We start from the raw sequence: 23,695 nt of genomic DNA on the forward strand, positions 1-23,695 counted from the left end.
TGGGTTGCTCTATCGTGGAGGTGGTACAGAAATTGCATTATACTTGTTCGACAGTATCAAGAGTATATTGGGAATATGCCATTTATAACATCTCATTGTAGATAGCACTATGGGTGGAGAAGAAGAGAAGAATGAACCCAATGAACGTGGCCATCGACATCTGTCGCATTGTTTCAGCCACCTGGAGAGCGACAGTGGCATAAATCACTCCCTCAGTGCCAGACATTTCTGGCATCGAGGGAGCTGCCAGTCTGGCACCTCCCTTGTTACTGACCTTGGATGATTGGAGACAGGTCTCCTGGTCTAGTGAGTCCCATTTCCAGATATTTCAAGCCGATGGGAGGGTGCTTATCTGATGGAAACTGCACGAAGCTGTGCACCTGTCATGTCAATTAGGAACTGTTCAGGCAGGTGAACGGTTGGTAATGGGCTGGGGCATGTTAAACTGGTGTACTTTGGCATCTCTGAATGGTCCAGGTTAAGTGTCATCCTTGCAGACCATCTGCATCCATTCATGGTCATCGTGCATCCACAGGCCAAGGATTCTTGCAGCAGGACAGTGCGCCTCCCCACAGAGCCGTGGAGACAAGAACATGGTTGAAAGAGCATTCCGCAGATTTTACCACCATGGAATGGCCTCCCCATTCACCGGACATGACCCCATGGAGGATCTTTGGGATGCTGTGGAATGGTCCGATCAAGCTTTGAATCCTCCACCCAGGAATGCTGGGCAGCAAGCATGGATGGAAATACCCGTGGAACACTTTTGTGAACTGGTGGACTCAATGCCTAGCCGCGTGACTGCACTTATCCGGGCAAAAGTTGCACCTACCTGTTACTAGGTAGGTATCCCATGATTTCTGTCCACTCAGCGTATACTTGCATGTACACCAATGCTAGGAGCATAGTAAATAAATTTGATGACTTTGAGGTGCTGGTTAAGTCAACAAATGCAGACAATTGTGGTGATATCAGAGGCATAAAGGATGCAGAATTTGAATATGGGGAGTACAATGTGTACAGACAGGATGGGAGGGTTAGGCTCTTAGTTAAGAACCACATAAAATGTAAGGCAGAGCACCCAGTTGACATGGGTGGCCATTTGGGTTTGACATAAGCACTGGGAAAGGAAAAATGAGAGTAGGAGTGTGTTATTAACCTAATGACTGATGAATATAATGAGCAGCTGTACAGAGAAGTCAATTGGGCTAGTATTATCAGAATGTCTTATAAAGAGGAAACTTTCAGATATTGCCTGGAACCTATGGGGTGATCACTCATGCAATAGTAAGATTTTGTGGATTTACTGGATGACTGTTTTCTACAGCACCATGTTAGAGAGGCAACAAGAGGGAGTAATGCAATTGATCTGATCATCAACAGTGATTATTCATACATCGAGAATCTGTAGATAAAAGAACCACTACGTGGCAGTGATCACAGTGTACTGCTGTGGGATTTACTTAAGAGATGTAATTACCATAAGGGTAAAGGGAAGGGCTTTTACTTTTGTAAAGGTGACTATAGTGGTTTCAGACAGTTTTTAAATTCTGTGCAGTGGAACTAGCAGATGATGTTATCATCAACAAATTCTAAATGGGAAGCTTTCAAGGAAATAATCACAGAAGCTATTAGTGTTTTCATACCAAATAAGAAATACCGTTCAAGGCTTACACCTAAATGAATATCAGATGAACTAAGACTCATTGCAGAGTAGAAAAATGCATGGGATGCATATAAATATTCAGGTGATACAGAAACCTATAGTAGACATAAATTTGTCTGCAATTTAAGGCAGTTTATGAGAAATCTTTTTAGCATTAGTAGAGGCATTTGATGCAAGAAAGCAAGCTTATGCAGCATCAGCCAAAAAAAAAAAAAAACCCACTTCCACTTCACCCCTCTGTTCGTTCAAAATAATCTGTCCAGATGAGCCTTAAACTTATTTAGGCTATCAACCTCCACAACAAGGGATGGAAGTCTGTTCCACCAACCAACCACCCGCTGGCTAAAGGCAAATTTCCACACGTCTATCCTACATCTGTCTTTCCTCAATTTGAATTTATGCCCTCTCAGGTGATTTTTCTGAGCCAGAGGAAGAATCCCATCAGCATTGAGCATGCTTAAACCATTCAAGGCTTTATACACCTCTATCAGATCACCTCGCTGGTGCCTAGTCTCCAGACACTGTAATTTGCAAATCTTAAGCCTTTCTTCGTAAGAGCACCCCTTTGTTCCATTCACTAATCTTGTTGCCCTTCTCTGTACTCGTTCCAGCAGCTCTACATCCTTCTTGAAATGAGGCCTCCAGGCCTGTATACAGTACTCTAGGTGTGGCCTGACCATTGCCTTATACAAGGGAATAATCACCTCCTTATCCCTGCTAGAAAAATTCCTATATATCATTGACAATACACCATGAGCTACTCTTGCAGCCCGTCTGCACTGCTCAGAGAACTTCATATCTGCCTGCACAACCACCCCCAGGTCCCTTTCAATCTCTACCACTGTCAGTGCAATACCACAGAGTTGATACGTTGCTCTGGGGTTGCTGTTTCCCATGTGTAGTACTTTACATTTGTCAATGTTAAACTTCATTTGCCACCTCTCAGCCCATCTGCTCAACCTTTCCAGATCCTGTTGCAGCAGCATAGTGTCAGTAGTGTCCTTGACAACCCTGCCTACCTTTGTATCGTCTGCAAACTTCGACATTAAGCTTGATATACCATCATCAATATCATTTATGAATACAGAAAACAATAATGGACCCAACACTGAGCCCTTAGGGACTCCACTAATAACATTAGTCCACGATGAGCAGTGTCCATTGATTACCACTCTCTGTCTTCTCCCCCTCAACCACCCCTTTATCCATAGCAGCAATTTGCCTCCAATGTCACACTGCTCCAATTTGTGTAGCAGTCTTCCATGTGCAACAGTATCAAAAGCCTTTCTAAGATCCAAGTATATAATATCAAAGTTATTCCCTGCATCCATTTCCTTTGTGACTGCATCATAGTATCCAATCAAATTGGTCAGGCAAGACTTCCCCTTAACAAAACCATGCTGTGTCCGAGCTATAACTGAAGTCTTGTCTAAATGATCCTGCAGTGCTTCTTTAACTAGTGCCTCCATTAATTTTCCTGGAACAGAAGTTAAACTCACAGGTCTATAATTGCTTGTGTCAGCTTTTGATCCTCCTTTGTGAATTGGGGTCACATTTGCACATCTCCAGTCTATGGGTACCTCCCCTGAGTCCAAGGAAGCTCTCATAATTATGGCTAAGGGTTTGCTTACTTCCTTTGCTGCCTCCTTTAATATAACTGGATAGATCCCATCCACCCCAGGTGCCTTTCTTGTGTTTATCTTCAACAATTTCTCCTCCACTTTACTCTCAGTTATTACAAGATTCTCTAGCTTACTGCTAGAGTTGAATACACCTCTGGCTTTCCCCTCGCTAAATAACTCCTCATGTGTGAATGTCGATGCAAAATATTCATTTAGTTTGTTAGCTACCTGAGCAGGATCATCAACAGTTGACCCATCGATATCAAGTGGACCAATCTGATACATCCCCTTCCTTCTAGAGTTTACATAAGTAAAGAACTCTTTGCTGTTTTTCTTTGCATCCCTTGCCAAAGATTTCTTGTAATCTGCCTTCGCCTGCCTAACCTCCTTTGTAACTTGGTTACAGATCAACTTGTATCTATCATAGGCTTCTGTGTCATGTGTTAATTTGTATGTATCCCATGCATGTTTCTTCTCTGCCATATGCCTCATTAGTTCATCTGACATCGATTTAGGCCTAAACCTTGAACAATATTTCTTAGCATTAGCATTAGTAGATGCATATGATGCAAGAAAGCAAGCTTATTCAGCATAAGCCAAAAAAAAAAAACACAACCACTACTCCCATTTCACCCCTCCGTTCGTTCGAAATACCTGTCCAGCTGAGCCTTAAATTTGTTTAGGCTATCAACTTCAACAACAAGTGATGGAAGTCTATTCCACAATCCAACTGCTCGCTGGCTAAAGGCAAATTTCCGCACATCTATCCGAAATCCGTCCTTCCTCTATTTGAATTTATGCCCTCTCAGGTGATTATTCTGGCAAGAGGAAGAATCCCATCGGCATTGAGCATGCTCAATCCATTCAAACCTTATACACCTCTATCAGATCACCTCGCAGATGCCTAGTCTCCAGACTCTGTAATTTGCAAAACTTAAGCCTTTCTTCTTAAGAGCAACCCTTTGTTCCATTCACTAATCTTGTTGCCCTTCTCTGTACTCGTTCCAGCAGCTCTACATCCTTTTTGAAATGAGGCCTCCAGACCTGTATACGGTACTCAAGGTGTGGCCTGACCATTGCCTTATACAAGGGAATAATCACCTCCTTATCCCTACTAGAAAAATTCCTATATATCATTGACAATACACCATGAGCTACTCTTGCAGCCCGTCTGCACTGCTCAGAGAACTTCATATCTGCCTGCACAACCATCCCCAGATCCCTTTCATTCTCTACCACTGTCAGCATAGTACCACAGAGTTGATCGTTGATCTGGGGTTACTGTTTCCCATATGTAGTACTTTACATTTGTCAATGTTAAACTTCATTTGCCACCTCTCAGCCCATCTGCTCTACCTTTCCAGATCCTGTTGCAGCAGCATAGCATCAGTAATGTCATTAACAACCCTGCCAACCTTTGTATCGTCTGCAAACTTGGACATTAAGCTTGATATACCATCATCAATATCATTTATAAATACAGAAAACAACAATGGACCCAACACTGAACCCTGAGGAACTCCACTAATAACATTAGTCCACGTTGAGCAGTGTCCATTGATTACCACCCTCTGTCTTCTGCCACTCAACCATCTCTTTATCCATAGGAGCAATTTGCCTCCAATGCCATACTGCTCCAATTTGTGCAGTAGTCTTCCATGCGCAACAGTATCAAAAGCCTTTCTAAGATCCAAATATATAATATCAAAGTTATTCCCTGCATCCAGTTCTTTTGTGACTGGCGCACTATGGCCATAGTTGCCGATGCGCCCAATAAATTCCGAAACAAACAAACAAACAAACAATCTTTTGTGACTACATCATAGTATCCAATCAAATTGGTCAGACAAGACCTGCCCTTAACAAAACCATGCTGTGTCTGAGCTATAACTGAATTCTTGTCCAGATGATTCTGCAGTGCTTCTTTAACCAGTGCCTCCATTAATTTTCCTGGTACCGAAGTTAAACTAACAGGTCTATAATTACTTGTGTCAGCCTATGATCCTCTTTTGTGAATTGCGGTTATATTTGCACATCTCCAGTCTATGGGTACCTCCCCTGAGTCCAAAGAAGCTCTCATAATTATGGCTAGGGGTTTGCTTACTTCCTTTGCTGCCTCCTTTAATATAACTGGATAGATCCCATCCACCCAGGGTTGGGATGTATCCAGTATTGCCTATGTAAAGCCTAGTAGCTTCCAAGATAAGTTCTTTGAATGCTTCTCATTTTGCATTTGCTGTTGGTAACATCATCAGTTGGTCCCACTGTATAGAATTTAAATACTGTCTCAGTCCATCGTAGTCGCCTTTACGAAAGCAATAACCCTTCCCTTTACCCCTAATGGTAGTTACCTCTTTGAGTAAATCCCACTTCAGCACACTGTGATCACTGCCACCTAGTGGTTCATTTATCTGCAGATTCTTAATGCATGAAGAATCACTGCTGATAATCAAATCAAGAGTATTACTCCCTCTAGTTGCCTCCCGAACATGCTGATGTAGAAAACAATCATCCAATAACTCCACAAAAGCCTTGCGTGTGTGAGTGACCAGTCCCCAAATTCCAGTCAATATCTGGGAAATTAAAATCTCCCATTATAAGACTCTGATTTACTGGCCCACTCTGTTTCCCTGTACAGTTTCTTATTATACTCATCAGAGTCATTAGGCCTATAGCACACTCCTACTCTCAATTTTGATCTCCCAATGCTTATGTCACACCAAACTGACTCGACACTGCACTGTCCAGCGATGTCCACTGGCTTCACTTCCTTGGATTTTATGTATTTCTAAACTAATAGCATAACCCCTCCTCCCTTCCTATCCAGTCTATCCTTTCTGTAGACATTGTACTCGCCAAATTCCAGTTCTGCATTCCTTATATTTGTGTGTCGCCACGTCTCTGATATCCCAACAATATCTGCCTTTGATGTTTTGAGCAATACCTCAAGTTCATCAAATTTATTTACTAAACTCCTAGCATTGGTGTACACACAAGTATACATGCACCTATTTCTATTCTTAGCTTCCCTAACACAACCCATTTGTTTACTTGTACTGCAATGACTCCCAGCAGTCTCTGAAATATCCTGCAGCTTGTTTTTCAGGCTTCTGCTCATTCCAACAGAAGCAGTGCAAGAATCTCTTTCACCTCTGCCAGTGGCTACTGTTAATCTATTCGTCTTTGTCTCCCCCCAAGCTAGCAGTTTTCCGACCCACCTAACACTGCCTCGATAGCATCAGCAAATATTCTTGCACCCTTTCTATTTAAGTGTATCCCATCCCTGTAGAATCAATGTCTCCTGTTAACAAGTACAGTCCAAGCTGAAAAAAATTCTACCCCTTGAGCCTTGCACAATCTTTCCAGGGCGGAATTAACATTACTTTGTGCCTGTTACTTTGCTGTTTTAGTCTTTGGTGTGATTTCCATTTAAATGCAATTTAATTGATTAACAGTGAAAATTAATAAGATTTATAAACTTAATTGATTAACTGACAATACTATAAGCCAACAGATTCCTAAATGCAGTGATATGTATTACACTCTCCAGTTTTACGTTATATCTTAATGCTATTTGAGATATACGGAAGATATAATGTAAAATGAGTTTGAGATATACATTTTGCTATACTGTAATGATCACAATGTTAAATTAATTAACATTATTAATTAATGTTAAATTAAAGAATCAGTGTTAATTTGATAATAAGAAAATTATCCTACTAACTCCAGCCTATATGATATGAACTTTAGAACTACGTATTTTTCTCAATTAAAAATTAGAATTCCTCCTACTACTCACTCTAGAATACTATAACAATGGCGGCAGGTCCTGAACGATACAAAGGTTCTGAGTATCTCTAGAAAAATTTAAAATGAACTAAGGAGTTGACTAAGACTATAAAGCTGCTTATAGTATATGATTTAATATGACAGTTAGCTCAATAAAATGGCAAAAATTTCTCAAATGTATCTTTCCTGGAGCTGAAAATTCTTTGACCAGTATGTGGATAATCTCGTCCCTGAGCCAAATTTGCAGCAGCTGGAGACTAGACACCTGCAGGGCAATCTGATCTGTTTAAGGTCTTGAATAGATTGAGTAAACTTAATGTGAATGGTATTTTTCTTCTTGCTGAGACTACACACATGAGGGGGCATAAATTTAAGTTGAAGGATGGTTGCAGGATAGTCATGTGGAAGTTTGCCTTCAGCCAGTGCATCATTGTTTGTTAGAGCAGACTTCCATTTGTTGTTGTGGAGGTGGATGGTTTGAATAAATTCAGTGAAGGACTAGACAAATTATTCTTGGAGGGTATGGACAGGCAAAGTTTTTTGGTTTTTTTTTGCCTAATGTTATATAAGTTTGCTTTCTTGCATCATTTTATCACTATTACTACTATTTTTTAAGGTGCCTCCGTAGCCAGGTGGCATGGAGCAGCAGTGCGTAGCACACGCTTCTTGATTAGACCGGGGTTCGAGCCCGTGATCACCAAATACGGAGGATGCGGAAGGGTCAGGGAATGACTACCACATATTCCCGGAGCAATATGGCCTTAGTTGCTAATGCTCCAAATAACAAACAAACAAACTACTATTTTTTACTTTTAAATGGTATAATTACTTTTAAAACCATGTAATGTGTGATACAAGAACTTATGTAAATCCATTTTATGCCCCCTTTTAACATATAGCTTGGCACTTTTTAATAGTTTTCCCCATTCTTTTATAAATACATGAACAATATAACTTACATTTCATTCATGTGACTAACCGCTCCTCATAGATTAGGGAGAGAAATTAAATCACACCATAACTAAACATTTGTATTAGTATTGTTTGTGTTTGTTTGTGCATACACTCAGTACTAAAATAGTCCATGTATACACAGATTTTCACCAGTTTTCAGTTTTAATATCTTTGTTCTACAGGATTACTTTACACTTCAGATAAGTTTGCTTTTCTTTTACATTTTATTGTTCATTCAACCATATTATATCAGTTAACATATAGCTAATTCAGTTTTGTTAATTATTACCATGCACAAACAGAAACAAACTAAGTTAGCATAATGACTGAATTAGGTAATGTATGCATTACCTGTTGGCTTATACTAAATGATATCATCTTTACAAGTTCACAAATATGAGAATTTCTAATTTTCTACAGAGGATATTATTTGGAACAAATGTACTTTATTGTTTTCCCTACTGTTATCTTTTGAACTTGTATAAATTAGCTGTTGGAGTCACATAAATGTACAAGACAAAAGTAATAGCAGTGTTGTGATATATTATTAAAGTAAAGCAGTTATTACTTCTGTATTTTAGAATGAGTTAAGGGAGGCAGCTGTGAAAAAAGTGGATTCATTTATTATTAATTTTATTTATTTTTGGTCATTATATTTTGGTCATTTTTGGTTATTATTTTATATGGTGGGTGGGTTATATGTGGCTTATTATTTTTGGAAAAGGAGATCTAATTTATTTTATCATGTATTAGATTTAAACAGATTGAGCAGTTCATTATTATTATTATTTTTTTTTTTGCTTAGTACCTTGGATTTCTGTTCATCGGCATTGGCTGTGTTGAGGAAGGTCTGTGTTTTCTGCGGCGAAAGATAGGTGTATTCCTAGACATGGTCAAATTTCTGTATGGTTTAGCAGTTCATATGTGGGTAAAAATTATATTTTATGTAATTTGATTAGACCTTTAAAATATTAGACAAATATTTTATTTGAATAACATTATTTAGGAAGTAACTCTTAATTAAATATGATTACTGATGTCATTTCAGAAATACAATTAGGAAATAGTTAGCATTGATTTTGTTTCCTCTAGAATTCTTTGTTTTCTTTCATCTGGCCATGTGGTTAAAGGCATACAAAGTAAAGACTATGAATGAAAGTCTTAAAAACATGTGTAGTAGAGATATTATTAGGCTATATATGTGCCCAAAGATCAAAATCTTGGCTTAGCATCAGCTCTGCTACACACAACAGGAGTTAGCTTATTGTCATTTAATAGGAATTCAAATTGCTGGCTCTGGAACATGTGGAGCTGGCTAGTATAGCATCATAATGGCAAGTGTTCAGTGTATCTGCCAAGTAAAGGATTATTATACAGGGTGAAGCACTGTTAACTAGTAGCTTTTTGTTTATTTTTTATTAATTTATTTTTTTTTCTTTGGTAGTTATTGGTGCATTGGCTTCTGTGGCCATAATGCACCTCCCAAGGTTTTTGCAGTACTTTGATCCAAGCCCGAGGCGGGATTCGAACCCGCAACCTTTGGGTTGCCAGGCCAACAGATTTTGATCAGTAATTTGACACAGGATCATAAGTTATTGCATAATATGCATTTTATGTTGGGTTTGCATTTTTGTTTTTGAATCAGCTTTGTATCATTTTGTTTTGATATTTTTTTAAGGTAGTGTTCATTTGGGTGTCCACAGATGTATATGATATAGGATGAGCCAGTGTTAATAATAGTTAAAATATTTTATATTGTATTAAAACTGTAGTTAACAGAGAGGTAATATTTTAGCTATCACATGATTTATACTCTGTATAAATCAAATTATATTATATTTTTGACTCTTGCTGTTCACAAATTATAAAATTCACATTTTATAATTTGTGAATAATGCTGCTAGTGAAATTTTGAAATACTGGATGTTTGTAAGGGTGACTTTAGCATTAGCAAGGACACATGATGCAAAAAAAAAAAAACACACCCCCTTCTCATTTCACCCATCCATTCACTCCAAATGTTTGTCTAGTTCTGCCTTGAATCTGTTTAAGCTATCAACTTCTACAACAACAATAGATCAGATGGAAGTTTGTTCCTGCAATCAACCACTCGCTAGCTAAAGGCAAATTTCTGAACATCTATCCTACAACTGTCTTTCCTCAGTTTGAATTTATGGCATCTCGGCGATTATTCTGAGCAAGAGAAAGAATCCCATCACCGTTGAGCATGCTCAAACCATTCAAGGCTTTATACACCTCAATCAGATCACCTTGAAGGTGCCTAGTCTCCAGACACAGTAATTTGCAGAACTTAAGCCTTTCTTCATAAGAGCAACCTTTTGTTCCATTCACTAATCTTGTTGCCCTTCTCTGTACTTGTTCCAACAGCTCTACATCCTTCTTAAAATGAGTCTTCCAAACCTGTATGCAGTACTCAAGGTGTGGCCTGACCATTGCCTTATACAAGGGGATAATTACCTCCTTATCCCTGCTAGAAAAACTCCTGTATATCATTGACAAGACACAATGAGCTACTCTTGCAGACTATCTGCACTTCTCAGAAAACTTCATATCTGCCTGCACAATTATCCCTAGGTCCTTTTCATTCTCGACCACTGTCAGTGTAGTACCACAGAGTTGATATGTTATTCTGGGGTTACTGCTGCCCATATGTTGTACTTTACTTTTGTCAATGTACTCAGCCCATGTACTCAACTTTTCTAGATCCTGTTGCAGCAGCATACTCTCATTAGTGTCATTAACAACCCTGCCAATCTTTGTATCGTCTGCAAACTTGGACATTCAAGCCTGATATACCATCATCAGTATCATTAATGAATACAGAAAACAATTGACCCAACACTGAACCCTGGAGGGCTCCATTAATAACATTAGTCCACGAAGAGTTGTGTCCATTGATTACCACTCTCTGTCTTCTCCCCCTCAACCATCCCTTTATCCATACCAGCAATTTGCCTCCAATGCCACACCGTTCCAATTTGTGCAGCATTCTTCCATGTGCAACAGTATCAAAAACCTTTCTAAGATCCAAATATATATCAAAATTATTCTTTGCATCCAGTTCCTTTGTGACTACATCATAGTATTCAATCAAATTGGTCAGACAACACTTCCCATTACAAACCCATGCTGTGTCTGAGCTATAACTGAAGTCCAGTCTAGATGATCCAGCAATGCTTCTTTAACCAGTGCCTCCATTAATTTCCCTGGAACAGAAGTTAAACTAACAGGTCTGTAATTACCTGTGTCTCCCTTTGATCCTCCTTTGTGAATTGTGGTCAAATTTGCACGTTTCCAGTCCTTGGGTACCTCCCCTGAGTCCAAGGAAGCTCTCATAATTATGGCTAAGGGTTTTCTTATTTCCTCCTTTAATATAACTGGATAGATTCCATCTACCCCATGTGCCTTTCTTATGTTTATCTTCAACAATTTCTCCTCCACTTTACTCTCAGTTATTACAAGATTATCTAGCTTACTTCCAGAGTTTAACACATCTCTGGCATTCTCCCCCCCCCCTCTGAATAACTCCTCATGTGTGAATGTAGATGCAAAATATTCATTTAGTTTGTTAGCTACCTGAGCAGGATCATCAACAGTTGAACCATTGATATCAAGTGGACCAATCTGATTCATCCCCTTCCTTCTAGAGTTTACATAACTAAAAAACTCTTTGCTATTTTTCTTTGCATCCTTTGCCAAAGATTTCTCATAATTTTCCTTTGCCTGCCTAACCTCCTTTGTGACTTGGTTACAGACCAGCTTATATCTATCATAGGCTGCTGTGTCACCTGTTAATTTATATGTATCCCATGCATTTTTCTTCTCTACCACATGTCTAATTAGTTCATCTGACATCCATTCAGGCCTAAATCTTAAACAATATTTTTTAGTTGGTAGGAAAAGCCTAGTATCTTCCAAGATTATTTCTTTGAATGCTTCCCATTTTGAATTTGCTGTTGGTAACATCACTTGGTCCCACCATATAGAATTTAAATACTGTCTCAGACCACAGTAGTCACCTTTACGAAAGCAAAAACCCTTCCCATTAACCCTGATGGTAGTTACCTCTTTGAGTAAATACCCACTTCAGCACACTGTGATTACTGACACCTAGTGGTTCCTTTATCTGCAGATTCTTAATGTATGAAGAATCACTACTGATAATCAGATCAAGAGATTACTCCCTCTAGTTGCCTCCTGAACATGCTGCTGTAGAAAACAGTCATCCAATCCACAAAATCCTTGCTAATGTGTGAATGACCAACCCACAAATTCCAGTCCATCTCTGGGAAATTAAAATCTCCCATTATAAGATACTCTGATTTACTGGCCCACTCTATTTCTTTGCACAGTTGCTCATTATACTCATCAGATTCATTAAACCTATAACACACACCCACTCTCATTTTTCCTTTCCCAGTGCTTATGTCACACCAAACAGACTGAACATTGCATTGTTCACCAACATCAATTGTTGACCGGGCTAGCCAACAGTGGGTAAAGTGCTTGCCTTGCAACCCAAAAGTCATGTGTTGGAATCCTGCCTCGGGCTTGTATCAGAGTAAATGCAAAAACTTTGGGAAGTGCATTGTGGCCACAGAAGCCGATGCGCCAACAACTAATGAAAAAAAAAAAAAAAAAAAACCAACATCAATTGGATACACTTCCTTAGATTTTGTATTTCTTAACTAAAAGCATAACCCCTCCTCCCTCCCTGTCTTGTCTATCCTTTCTGTACACATTGTATTCCACAAATTCCAATTCTGCACTGCTTATGTCTGTGTGATACCATTTCTCTGATATCCCAGCAATATCTGCCTTTGATGTCTTGATTAGTACTTCAAGCTCATCAAATTTATTAACTATACTCCTAGCATTGGTGTACATGCAAGTATACATGCACCAGTTTCTACTCTTAGTTACCCTCACACAGCCCATGCATTTACTTGTTTCACTATGACTCCCATCAGTTCTGGAAATCCCCATTGCCTTGCTTTCCAGGCTGCTGCTCAATTGCATTTCAATAGAAGCAGTTCAAGAATCACTTTCACCTCTGCCAACGGCTACTGTTAATCTATTAGTCCGTGTTCCCCCCCCCCCAAGCTAGATTTTTCCTTCCCACCTAACTGTTCCTTGATAGCATCAGCAAATATTCTTGCACCCTTTCTATTTAAGTGTATCCCATCCCTGTAGAAGCAGTCTCTGCTGTTAACAAGCATAGACCAGTCTGAGAAAAATTTTACCCCTTGAGCCTTGCGCAATCTCTCCAGGGCCGAATTGATCAACAAGGCTCTCATCGTATACTCCCTCCTATTGTGTCTGGGTAGAATTGCAGACACTTTCAAAATCAATCCTAACTCTCGGCTTTTTTTCAACATTGACCTGTATTTGTTAAGTAATTCTGCTGGGTCTTTCAAGGCATCCACCCTGTCCTTCAAGCTCTCATATAGGCCCATAACAACGCTGAGTTGGTGCCTGATTTCCTCACACTCCTTACATTGCTCACACACAAAGACATTCCCCTTGGCAATATCATGTCCCGTACTTTATGCTCCACAAACATCAAACAAGCAGTGCATTTCAAAAGGCTGTGATTCAGAGGAAAACTAGCCCCCTCGGTTCTCCCCTGAGCCACAGTACTCCACTCCCATTAGTTTGAGCCTTTTGCTTTGCTGCTCTGGTCTGAGTCATGATATCTGTTCAATTTCAAATAAAATTCCAATACAAAATATAACCCTAACTTATAACCAAATGCAGTTATAACACTATATATGTGTATTTCAGTATCGAATATTATCTCCAAGTTACATTATGTGACTTTCTTATCTCCTGTCTTTCTTATATCCTGTCAAGTTATATGTATTAATTTATAATGTTACATTTGTAAAAACTAGATTGTTATATGTATTTAGTTAAAAAAATACAATTTAACTGACAATGAAATTTAATAAGATTAGTAAATTTTAATGATTAACTGATACTACTATACTCGCTATCTAGTTTTCTGTTAAACCTTATGCTATCTAGTTCTGGGTACACGTATCGTATAACAATGTTGCCAAGTTAAGAACAGGAAATGTACAGACAAGAGATATTAATTACAGTAAACTCTCGATTTTCCGGGATAGATGGTAGGAAAAAAAAATCCTGGATAATCGATTTCCCAGTTAATCCAAAAATACAGAAGTCCCCGACATACATAAGAGATACGTTCCAGGACGACTTACGTAAGTGGACGATTTACATAACTCAGGAATGACTAATAACATACTGCTACTATATTATTATTGATAAATCTGAATTCGGCACATTACTTGTTAATGTTTGACCATTTTCATACATCCTTATTTATTTTAATTTTCTGATACAAATCGATTGCTTTCCTTTTGTTGGTAGATTTACTAGTACCGCTGTCACTTATTCTCTTAGTCAGCACCATGATAACGATCAAAATGAAATTTTCTGTACAGAACTTTGACAGGTTTAAGGCGAAAACTCACTATTATCACTACACGCGAGCTCACATTTTACTAAAGCAGATTTCTGGAGGTCACTACCGTAAAAAACAATTTTCACTTTCCAGTTCAGTTTATTGGTCTTTTCTGTTAGTGCATATAATTTTAACCAGTTAATAAACTCGATCTTGTTGTATTTGCAATGATAGATAGCTGGAATTCTGTGGGTTTTTACGTTATTATGGCAAAATGTGTCCCCCCCTTCACTGAAATCTTCAGTCATATAAAAAAAAAAAAAAAAAACAGATAAATTTTAAGGATCTTCTCTTCTTTCCTATTTTTTTTGCTTGTTACTCAGTGTCTCACTTGTGCAATTTGTGCATGCCATGATCATCGTTATTGATTGCTTATTATTATTTTTTGTTTGTTTTAAATTTTACAATCCTAAAAAAAAAAAAAAAAAAAAATGGATGAAAAAATTTACGTAAGTCTGAAGTTGCGTAAGTCGGTGACATACTGTATCGAAAAATGTTCAGCAACCTACATAAAAGTATGGCGATAGATAAAAAACAAAAAAAAACTTGCCACGCATACGTGTCCAGTATGATGCTTCCCTTTATTTTTTTCCAATGTCCATTTTAAATCTAACTTCCCTTTATTTTTTTTCAATGTCGTATATGGTTTGTACACCAACATTATAATGGTTCTTTAAAGATTTAACAGATGCACTGTTTTCAAACTTTTGAATAATTTCAAGTTTTTGTTTAACTGAAAGCGCAACTCTTGTGTTTATCCATGATTTTTGTGATTTCTAAACAAAAAAAATATTTACTTTAAAAAAAAAATTTGACATCCCTGACATAAATAATGAAACAATGTCTTTTTGCAGTGCAACAGAACACAAGAATCGACGCGACACACTAAAACAAACTAAACATTTCTTCTCTCTCTTTTTTTTTTTTTTGAGCGGCGTGAAGACAGCGGGGGTTACAAGACAGTAGGTATTATCTCCCAGTGATGACTTATAACGCTGCTTCTTGTTGCTTATTTACAACTTGCAAAACATCTGTTTATACTTATTATAATTGTTACTTGAATTTTATGATTTCTGGTTGTGTGTGTGTTTTTTTTTTTTTTTTTTTTGAGTCTTGAACTGTCTCGGTTAATCCGATTCCAGTAAATTGAGAGTCTGCTGTACTTTCAAAATCACGCTATCTAAATTCAAAATAAACCACCAGGATTGACTAGGTCTGTAAGTTACTTATAGAAAATAATTTAATCTAACAATTAAGTCAATAAACTGGCTAAATATAATTAAAAACTTAGCATTCACGGAAGCTGCAGTACCTGTCCAATACATGGATTAGATACCCTTACCGATACTAAGTAATAACCTACAAAATCTCAATCTAAGTTCAAATTAAATTAAAGTATTATTACTAGGAATATAAAGCAACTCTAGAAAATAAATTAATATGCAATTTTTGATTTGGCTTATAAGTTTATGTTTTGGTTTGTTGAGATAAGGTAAATAGGAGGTGTGGAAATAAAATCAAAAATTACACGAGTGAAGTAATTTTTATTTTAAATAGTTGCTTTAATTACATCAACTGTTGATTTTCAACGTTTTATGCAAAGCCTCTCCCAATAATAATAATAATCTCTCCCCTCTTATTGGATCTCAGCTGTTAAATAAGTTCTCTGTTATAATAAAGATCTTGGGATTACTCGTTGATACTAAACTTATTATTTTTCATTCTCATGTCGACTTTCTTCAAGTTCTATCTCACTGTAAGATATAGTTATTAAGACAACTGCTTCATGTCTTCACCTGGTAATCATTCTCTGCTATATAAAAACATATCTTCTATTTTATATGAAAAAGTGCAAAGTGTGTTAGTTGTCTGATGGCACCAGGAGTTTCCCGCATCTCTGCGTTGTGTACTCTGTTTGCGTAGCACAGAACTCTTTGAAGGCCAGAGATTTAAAAATGTGTGGGGAGTGGACGGATGTTTAGTGTTGTGTACCGTTCTTCTTCTGACCGTTTAGCCGTTGGCCCCATTTTGGGCCACCGTTACCACACTTGGTCCTGGGGAGGCAGATCAGGTACCCAGTAGATTTTTTGTACTCTGGTAGGCCCTCCACCTAGTTTCCAAAGATTTCAATGGCAAGGGCCTATGTTTAAAAAAAAAAAAATAAATAAATAAAAAAAATAAAAAATAAAAAAATAAATAAGGGGGTTAATGCTAGAATATAAAAGGCCAAGAGAGGTTTATGTAAGCATGGTTTAAATTTGGATGTTGTTAATTGATAAGCTGTGTGGGGTGTACACTGCGAGTTAGACAGAGTAAGTAGGGGGAGACTGAAGGCCGGGGGGAAAGACAGAGGTATGGGGACGATAGAGAAGGCGACCGCAGAAATTCAGTGAGGCAAGCCCATGCCTCACCAGGCAGAAGGGGTGGCAGGGAGGAGCAGGAGACAGGAACCAATCTCCTTCCCTTGGCTGAGGAGGATAGTAAAAGAAAACCAGGCTAGAGTGCTCAGTTTGATTGCCAATGTGGCTTGTGGCAGAAAAGCTTCTGGTGTCTTCTGGGTTTGGAGTCTTGAGTGGGATCAGGTACCGGTTGATCTTTCCTGCACATTATATTATATGATTTTTATGTGCAGCTGAAATCTGGTAAGATGCTGCATGGTGCCATCAGACAACTAATACATTGATTAGACCGGGGTTCGAGCCCATGACCACCAAGTACTGAGGATGCAGAAAGGTCAGGGAATGACCACCGCATATCCCTGGAGCAATATGGCCTTAGTTGCTAATGCTCCTAAAAACCAAATAACAACAACATGAGCATACCATCTCCTGCAGTAATGACACAAAACTTAAGTTGAGTTTAGTTCAACGAGTTGCTTTATGTTAAATTGTTGCATGCAGTTTTCAAACTTCTTAAATGCTTGGCAGGTCCTTCTATTTGGAATAAGGTTTCTGAAACTGTTTCTTATATTTCTTTTGATACTCCCCCACTAGGGGGCATCATGTGTTTATGAATAAATCTTCATAAATAATTCTGTTTATGAATAAATCTTCCCCTCAAATCCTTGTCAGCAAATGGTTTAAAATAATGCAGAAAGCTTGTCTAAGTGCATTAGTTCTTGCTTCAAATTTTTACTTCCCATTTTGTTTACCTTGTCCTAAGCCCGAGGACACCACCTTGCAGATAGAACACCTTCACCATAATATTAACCTCAGGCTTACTTCAGGGTGTACACTGTTCCTGTCTCTTCTCTTCTCTTTTCGGCAGTTCTTGTGCCCTGTGTGAGGTTCAATTGCAGTGACATCACTATATATGCTGATGACATTAGCTTTTTACCAGCATCAGGTCTGATGATACCTGGAGGACATTTAATACCAATGTCCAAAACAAGATCCAAAACCTAGAAGCTTAACTTTCTGTATTTGGTCCCTGGATCAACCTGGTCAAATCTCACCAGGTAATATTTTCACTAAAGGATAACCTCCAGTTATGTCCAATGATAAAAGGGTTTGCCGTGTGTTTGGCCACAGGATGCTATTTCTTCATTACAGAAGCCTTGCTTTCCATGTTCCCAAGGAAGTCACTAATGAGATACTTTTTAAGGTGGCAACTATATTGCAATTTGTTCATCCAGTTTATTTTTACTGTATGTTTTTAATAAAGTTTTATTTTATACTTTTATGTTTCGTCAGTAGAGGGAAGATTTGTTTCGGTATTCTTATTCTCGACGCGCAAGACGTTTTTGCAGTACATGTACCATACATTCATTTGTGTATACAATAAAGAGTTATTTATTTATATTCAATGCATTGTACAATTTTATAATGAGATGAAAATATTTAATATTTAAAGATATTAACACGTTTCCTCCTGAAATACATTTGTCTGGTAACTTTTATTGTCTTCAGTCAAGTACACCATGATATTACTTACTTTGTTATATTTGTGGAAGTTATGGTTCTCAAGCAAATTTAAGATATTATGGAATTTGTAAAAAATGCATGTATTTTTCTTATTTTGGAGTGAAACTTTGGTGACCAAGATAAACAATGGGCACCACGTAAAGTTTGCTGAAACTGTGTTGGAGCATTGAGATAGTGAAAAAATGGTAAAAAAGAAGGCTATGACATTTGGCAGGAGCCTACAAACCACTGTGATGACTTGCTTTTTGCTTAGTTAATGTAGAGGGATACAATATCAAAGAGTAAGGACATTGTGTATCCTAATATTCCTTCTGCCATTAGACCAGTCCTACGTGGAGATAACCGGCTGATTCTACGACCTCCACTTATAATGGAGAGTGTTGAGAGCAGAAAGTGCTGAAAGTGAAGCTTCTAAAGATGAAACTGAAGTCTTCAAATTTGGACACATTGAACTGCTTTCACAGCATGAACTCAATGATCTGATAAGAGATTTAAATTTATCAAAGGAATCTGCAAAACTCATTGACTTAGTCAAAAAATCTGCTAGCATGGATGTTTTTCTCATGGTACAGACATAGAGAATGAGAACTAGTGCCCTACTTTTCTGATGATTCTATGGTTTTTTGCAATAATATAAATGACTCAATGAACTATTTAGGAATTAATTACAATCCTGCATGGTGGGGACTTTTTATTGACTCATCAGAGAGGAGTCTCAAAGGTGTGTTGCTCCACAATGGAAATAAACGTGGGTCAATTCCAGTAGCTCACTCTCATTCTGTGCATTTGAAAGAAACATATGACAACTTGAAGATATTGACAAATATTAAGTAGGAAAAACATGGTTGGTTGATCTATGCTGACTTTAAAATGATAGGCATGTTACTTGGACAGCAATATGCCTACACAAAAATGCCTTACTTTTTGTGTGAGTAGGACAGTTTGGCAAGGAGTAAGTACTGGGATATCAAGGTCTGACCAAAGAGGGGAGCAGTTTGTTGCCTGGAACAAAGAACATAATTCATAAACCACAGGTAGACCCCAAAATGGTCCTCCTTCCACCCTTGCACATCTAAACTGTTTCTTCTTCTACTACTTTTGTACTAAATTCCCATCAATCACCCAATAGAAATTAAAACAAGGTATTTTTGTTGGATCTCAAATTCACAAACTGATGAGGGACGAGATTTTGAGGGACATTTTTCATTCAAACTATGAATAAAAGAGAAAAACAGGCATGGATTAGCTTCAGGCCTGTTGTTTTGAGAACGTCTTAGGGAACAACAGGGATCCAGACTCCAAGAATATAGTTGAAAATATGTTGGCAAACTCAAGAAGCTGGGCTGCAGCACTAGTGTCAAGGTACATTCTTTACACTCCCACTTTGACTACTTCCCAGAAATCTAGGAAGAGTTAGTGAAGAACAGTACGTTAGAGGCATGGAGATGAGGTACCATTGGCAATAAAATCAAAGAAACAAAATTTTACTTGTCGTGGATTGTATTTAAAATGAGAGGTGAGTGGAATTTTTACCAGCTGTTGTTTTTGATACTGTTTTTAACATGTATATAAATACAGGGTCATCAAAAAAGGTGTTGATTTCCCTTTTAATTATCTTTGGAAATATTCGATTGATTGCTGTGATTGTAGCAGCAAACAGTGTGGTAACTCGCTAAGGTTTATTTGACACCTTGGGTGTGCCGTGAGTGTGCGCAGAATGACTAATACACACACTGCCTCAGTCAGTGTTAGTAAGATGGCTGTGCAACGGAAAGCGCAGTGTGTGTGTTGTGGTATATTGAATTTCAATACTGACATACATTGGTATTGACGTTGCACTGTTAAGACAGATTCAGCATACCACAATGCACACTGCGCTTTCTTTTGCATGGCCATCTTACTGACACTGACTGAGGTGGTGCACTTAGGAGTCATTTTGTGCACACTCATGGCCGCAGTCAAGGTCATTGTTGAGGTGTCAAATAACACACTGTTTGCTGCTATGATCACAGTAATCGATCAGATATTTCCAAAGTTAATTAAAAGGGAAATCACGGACACATTTTTCAATGACCCTGTGTAAAAGTCTGGTAAAAGTAGCACTTTGCTATAAGTTTAGTGCACAAATTCTACCAAAATTAAAAATTTTTGTGAAAAATCAAATTTCTTTTCATGATTTTTGAAGAAAAATCTGATGTGATAGAAACAAAAGAAGTCATTTTTGAAATCACTATTAGAAAATGATTCTGAGACAACATCACTGAATATTTGTTAACTTGTAGAGTAGTATTATCAGCAAGGGAACACAGGCAGTAAACCAAAATGTTGGTTCTGTCTGGAAAATTTGAGTTTAGAAAGGAAAAGGAGACTGTCATCACAGTGACTGATGCTGAGTCCTCCAAAGTTTAACAGATCATTTAATTTGGTCATTCTGAAACCGAGATTTTGGTTACATTAAAATTCCATTTTACTTTAATAGAGTTATAATGGCTAAAATCCTGTTGTCTGAAAACTGGAATTGTCAAAAACTGTTAAAAAAACTGTTAAAAAAAAACAAAAACTGTTTAAATTGTTAAAAAAAACCATTTTTTTTTTAACAAAACTGATCCTTTTGATGGTTGAGTGGGAGATCAAAACTGATCTCCCACTCAACCATCCCCTTATCCATTGTAGCAGCTTACCCTTGATGCCATACCTTTCCAATTTATACAGCAGTCTTCCATGTGCAACAGTGTCAAAAGCTTTCCTGAAATCAAAGTATATGATATCAAAATTATTTTTGGCATTCAGTTCCTTTGTGACCATATCATAGTAACCAATCAAATTGGACAGAGAGGATCTCCCTTTGACAAATCCATGCTGTGTCTTAACTATTGCTGCAGTCTTGTCTAGATGATCCTGCAATGCTTCTTTAACCAGTGATTCCATTATTTTCCCCGGAACATAAGTTAAACTAACAGGTCTGTGATTACTTGTCACCTTTTGAACCTCCTTTCTGAATTGGTGATACATTTGCACACCTCCATTCCATGGGGACCTCCCCTGAGTCCAAGGACGCTCTCATAATTATGGCCAAGGTCCTGCTTACTTCCTTTGCTGCCTCCTTTATCTTTAAGTAACTCCCACATCAGTACACTGTGATAACTGCCACCTAGTGGTTCCTTTATCTGCAAATTCTTAATGCATGACTAGTCACTGCTGATAATCAGATCTAGAGTACTACTCCCTCTGGTTGCCTCTCGATCATGGTGCTGTAGCAAACAGTCATCCAATAAATCCACAGAAGTCTTTCTAGTGTGCAAGTGACCAACCCACAAGTTCCAGTAAATATCAGGGAAGTCAAAATTGCCCCATTATAAGACAATCTGATTTACTGGCTCACTCTGTCTCTGTATAGTTGTTCATTGTATTCTTCTGAGTCATTAGGCCTACAACACACTCCTACCCTCATTTTTACTTTTCCAGTGCTTATGTCACACCAAACTGGCTCAACATTGCACTATCTACCAATGTCAACTTGGATGCACTGCCCTAGATTTTGTGTTTCTTAACTAACAGCATGACCCCTTCCTCCCTTCCTATCCTGTCTATCCTTTCTGTACACATTGTACTCCCCTAATTCCAATTGTGCACTCCTTATACAGTCAGTCCTCGTATAGCACGATAGTTGTGTTCCTAGAAACCCTCGTGCAATATAAACAACAGGCCCTATGGGAAAAACAGGTTAGGTGCCAGCCACCCAAGGTTGAACACACATTTGTAACCAAAACATTACCAAACACAATAAATAATCGTAATAAAATGCTTATGTATTTTATGATGACTATTACGTAATAAAATATTGCTAATGCTTTTGCTTCTATCGTAAGCAAACTTGTTTTTTGTTTGATTTTCTATCCAAACAGATGACAGCCGTTCCATCTCTTCCAATTCTTTGTGTCTTAATCTAATGGATTTTAATTACACTTTGACTTGTTCCTGCTATGAAAGTTGTTTTTATTTTCTCTGCATTCTTTGTAATTCTCGGTGTTGCCTCATTTAGGTCTGTAGCATGTGCAATATCACATGGTCTTTCATTTTGCTCAAAGCGTTTCACAATATCATATTTTTTCTCTATCGACAGAGGTGGACTGGCTATAAGCCTTACCAGGGAAACCCCCGTGGGCCGGAGGCCGGTGTGATTTTGCCCATAAACCATAGTATGAGGCCACTATAAATTTTCCCGGGTAAGAATTTTTGACCCAGTCCGCCTCTGTTTATCGATATTGCTTTTCTTTTTCTCTGGGAATCTGCAGTGTCTTCACCAGGACGCTTCCTTTTCACACCTTTTAAGTATTTTACTCATTTTTAGAGAATAAAGCACAATTACAAAAGGAGGAGGCATGCTTGATACACATAAACAAAGCTGCGCGCGTGTAGCAACTGAATAAACAACACCGTAAAGGCAGAGATACACTATTAACACCTCACATTTTACTCAAGCACATTTCTAGGGGTTACTACCATAAAACAATAAAAACAATTTCCATTTACGTTTCTGCTAGTGGAATCTGTTATAAACTGGTAGTAAACTCGATCTAATTGCATTTGCTATACCGATAGCTGGAATTGTGTTGGTTTTTACGTTATTATGGTGAAATGTGTTTCTACTTCACTGATATAAAACACATAAATACATTTTCAGAATCTTCTCTTCATTCCTATCATGCTGCGTTCAGTTGGGGTGATTCCGCGTTCGACTGCCATTTCTTGTAAACACAAAGGCGAATCGTGCATAAGCAAATTCGGTTCGTGTTATATAAGATATTGTTCCCCTATTTATAAATCGTGTATGATCGAATTCGTGTAGTGTAAACACGTGTTATACGAGGACTGTATCTGTGTGATAACACGTCTCTGATATCCCAACAATATCTGTGGTTGATGTATTGACCAGTACATCAAATTCATCAGATTTATTTATTACACTCCTAGCTTTGGTGTACATGCAGGTATACTGCACTTATTGTTACTCTTAATTACCTACCCTAGCATAGCCCATGTATTTACATGTTTCATAATGGCTTCCAGCAGCTCTTGAGATATGCAGCAACTTGCCTTCCAGGCTGCTGCTCATTCCAGTAGAAGCAGTCCAAGAATCACTTCCTGCTAATCTATTAGTCTGTATCCCCCTGAAGCTAGCAGTTTTCCAAACCCCCATAGTATCAGCAAATATTCTTGAACCTTT

General features: G+C 38.0%; 1 protein-coding gene across 1 annotated transcript in view; it reads left to right on the plus strand.

Annotated features, from left to right (window-relative positions):
• The window catches only part of HPS1 (Hermansky-Pudlak syndrome 1 protein), a 455,504-nt gene that overhangs the window by 68,152 nt on the left and 363,657 nt on the right, over positions 1–23,695 (plus strand). Inside the window, exon 4 of the mRNA XM_090374645.1 lies at positions 8,840–8,958. Within this exon, the coding sequence (XP_090230771.1) occupies positions 8,840–8,958 (119 nt within the window). The remainder of the gene's footprint in view (positions 1–8,839; positions 8,959–23,695) is intronic.

This window comes from Mastigoproctus giganteus, chromosome 5, assembly GCF_048544385.1.
Source record: "Mastigoproctus giganteus isolate SK-2022 chromosome 5, ASM4854438v1, whole genome shotgun sequence".
Taxonomy (NCBI): Eukaryota; Metazoa; Arthropoda; class Arachnida; order Uropygi; family Thelyphonidae; genus Mastigoproctus; species Mastigoproctus giganteus.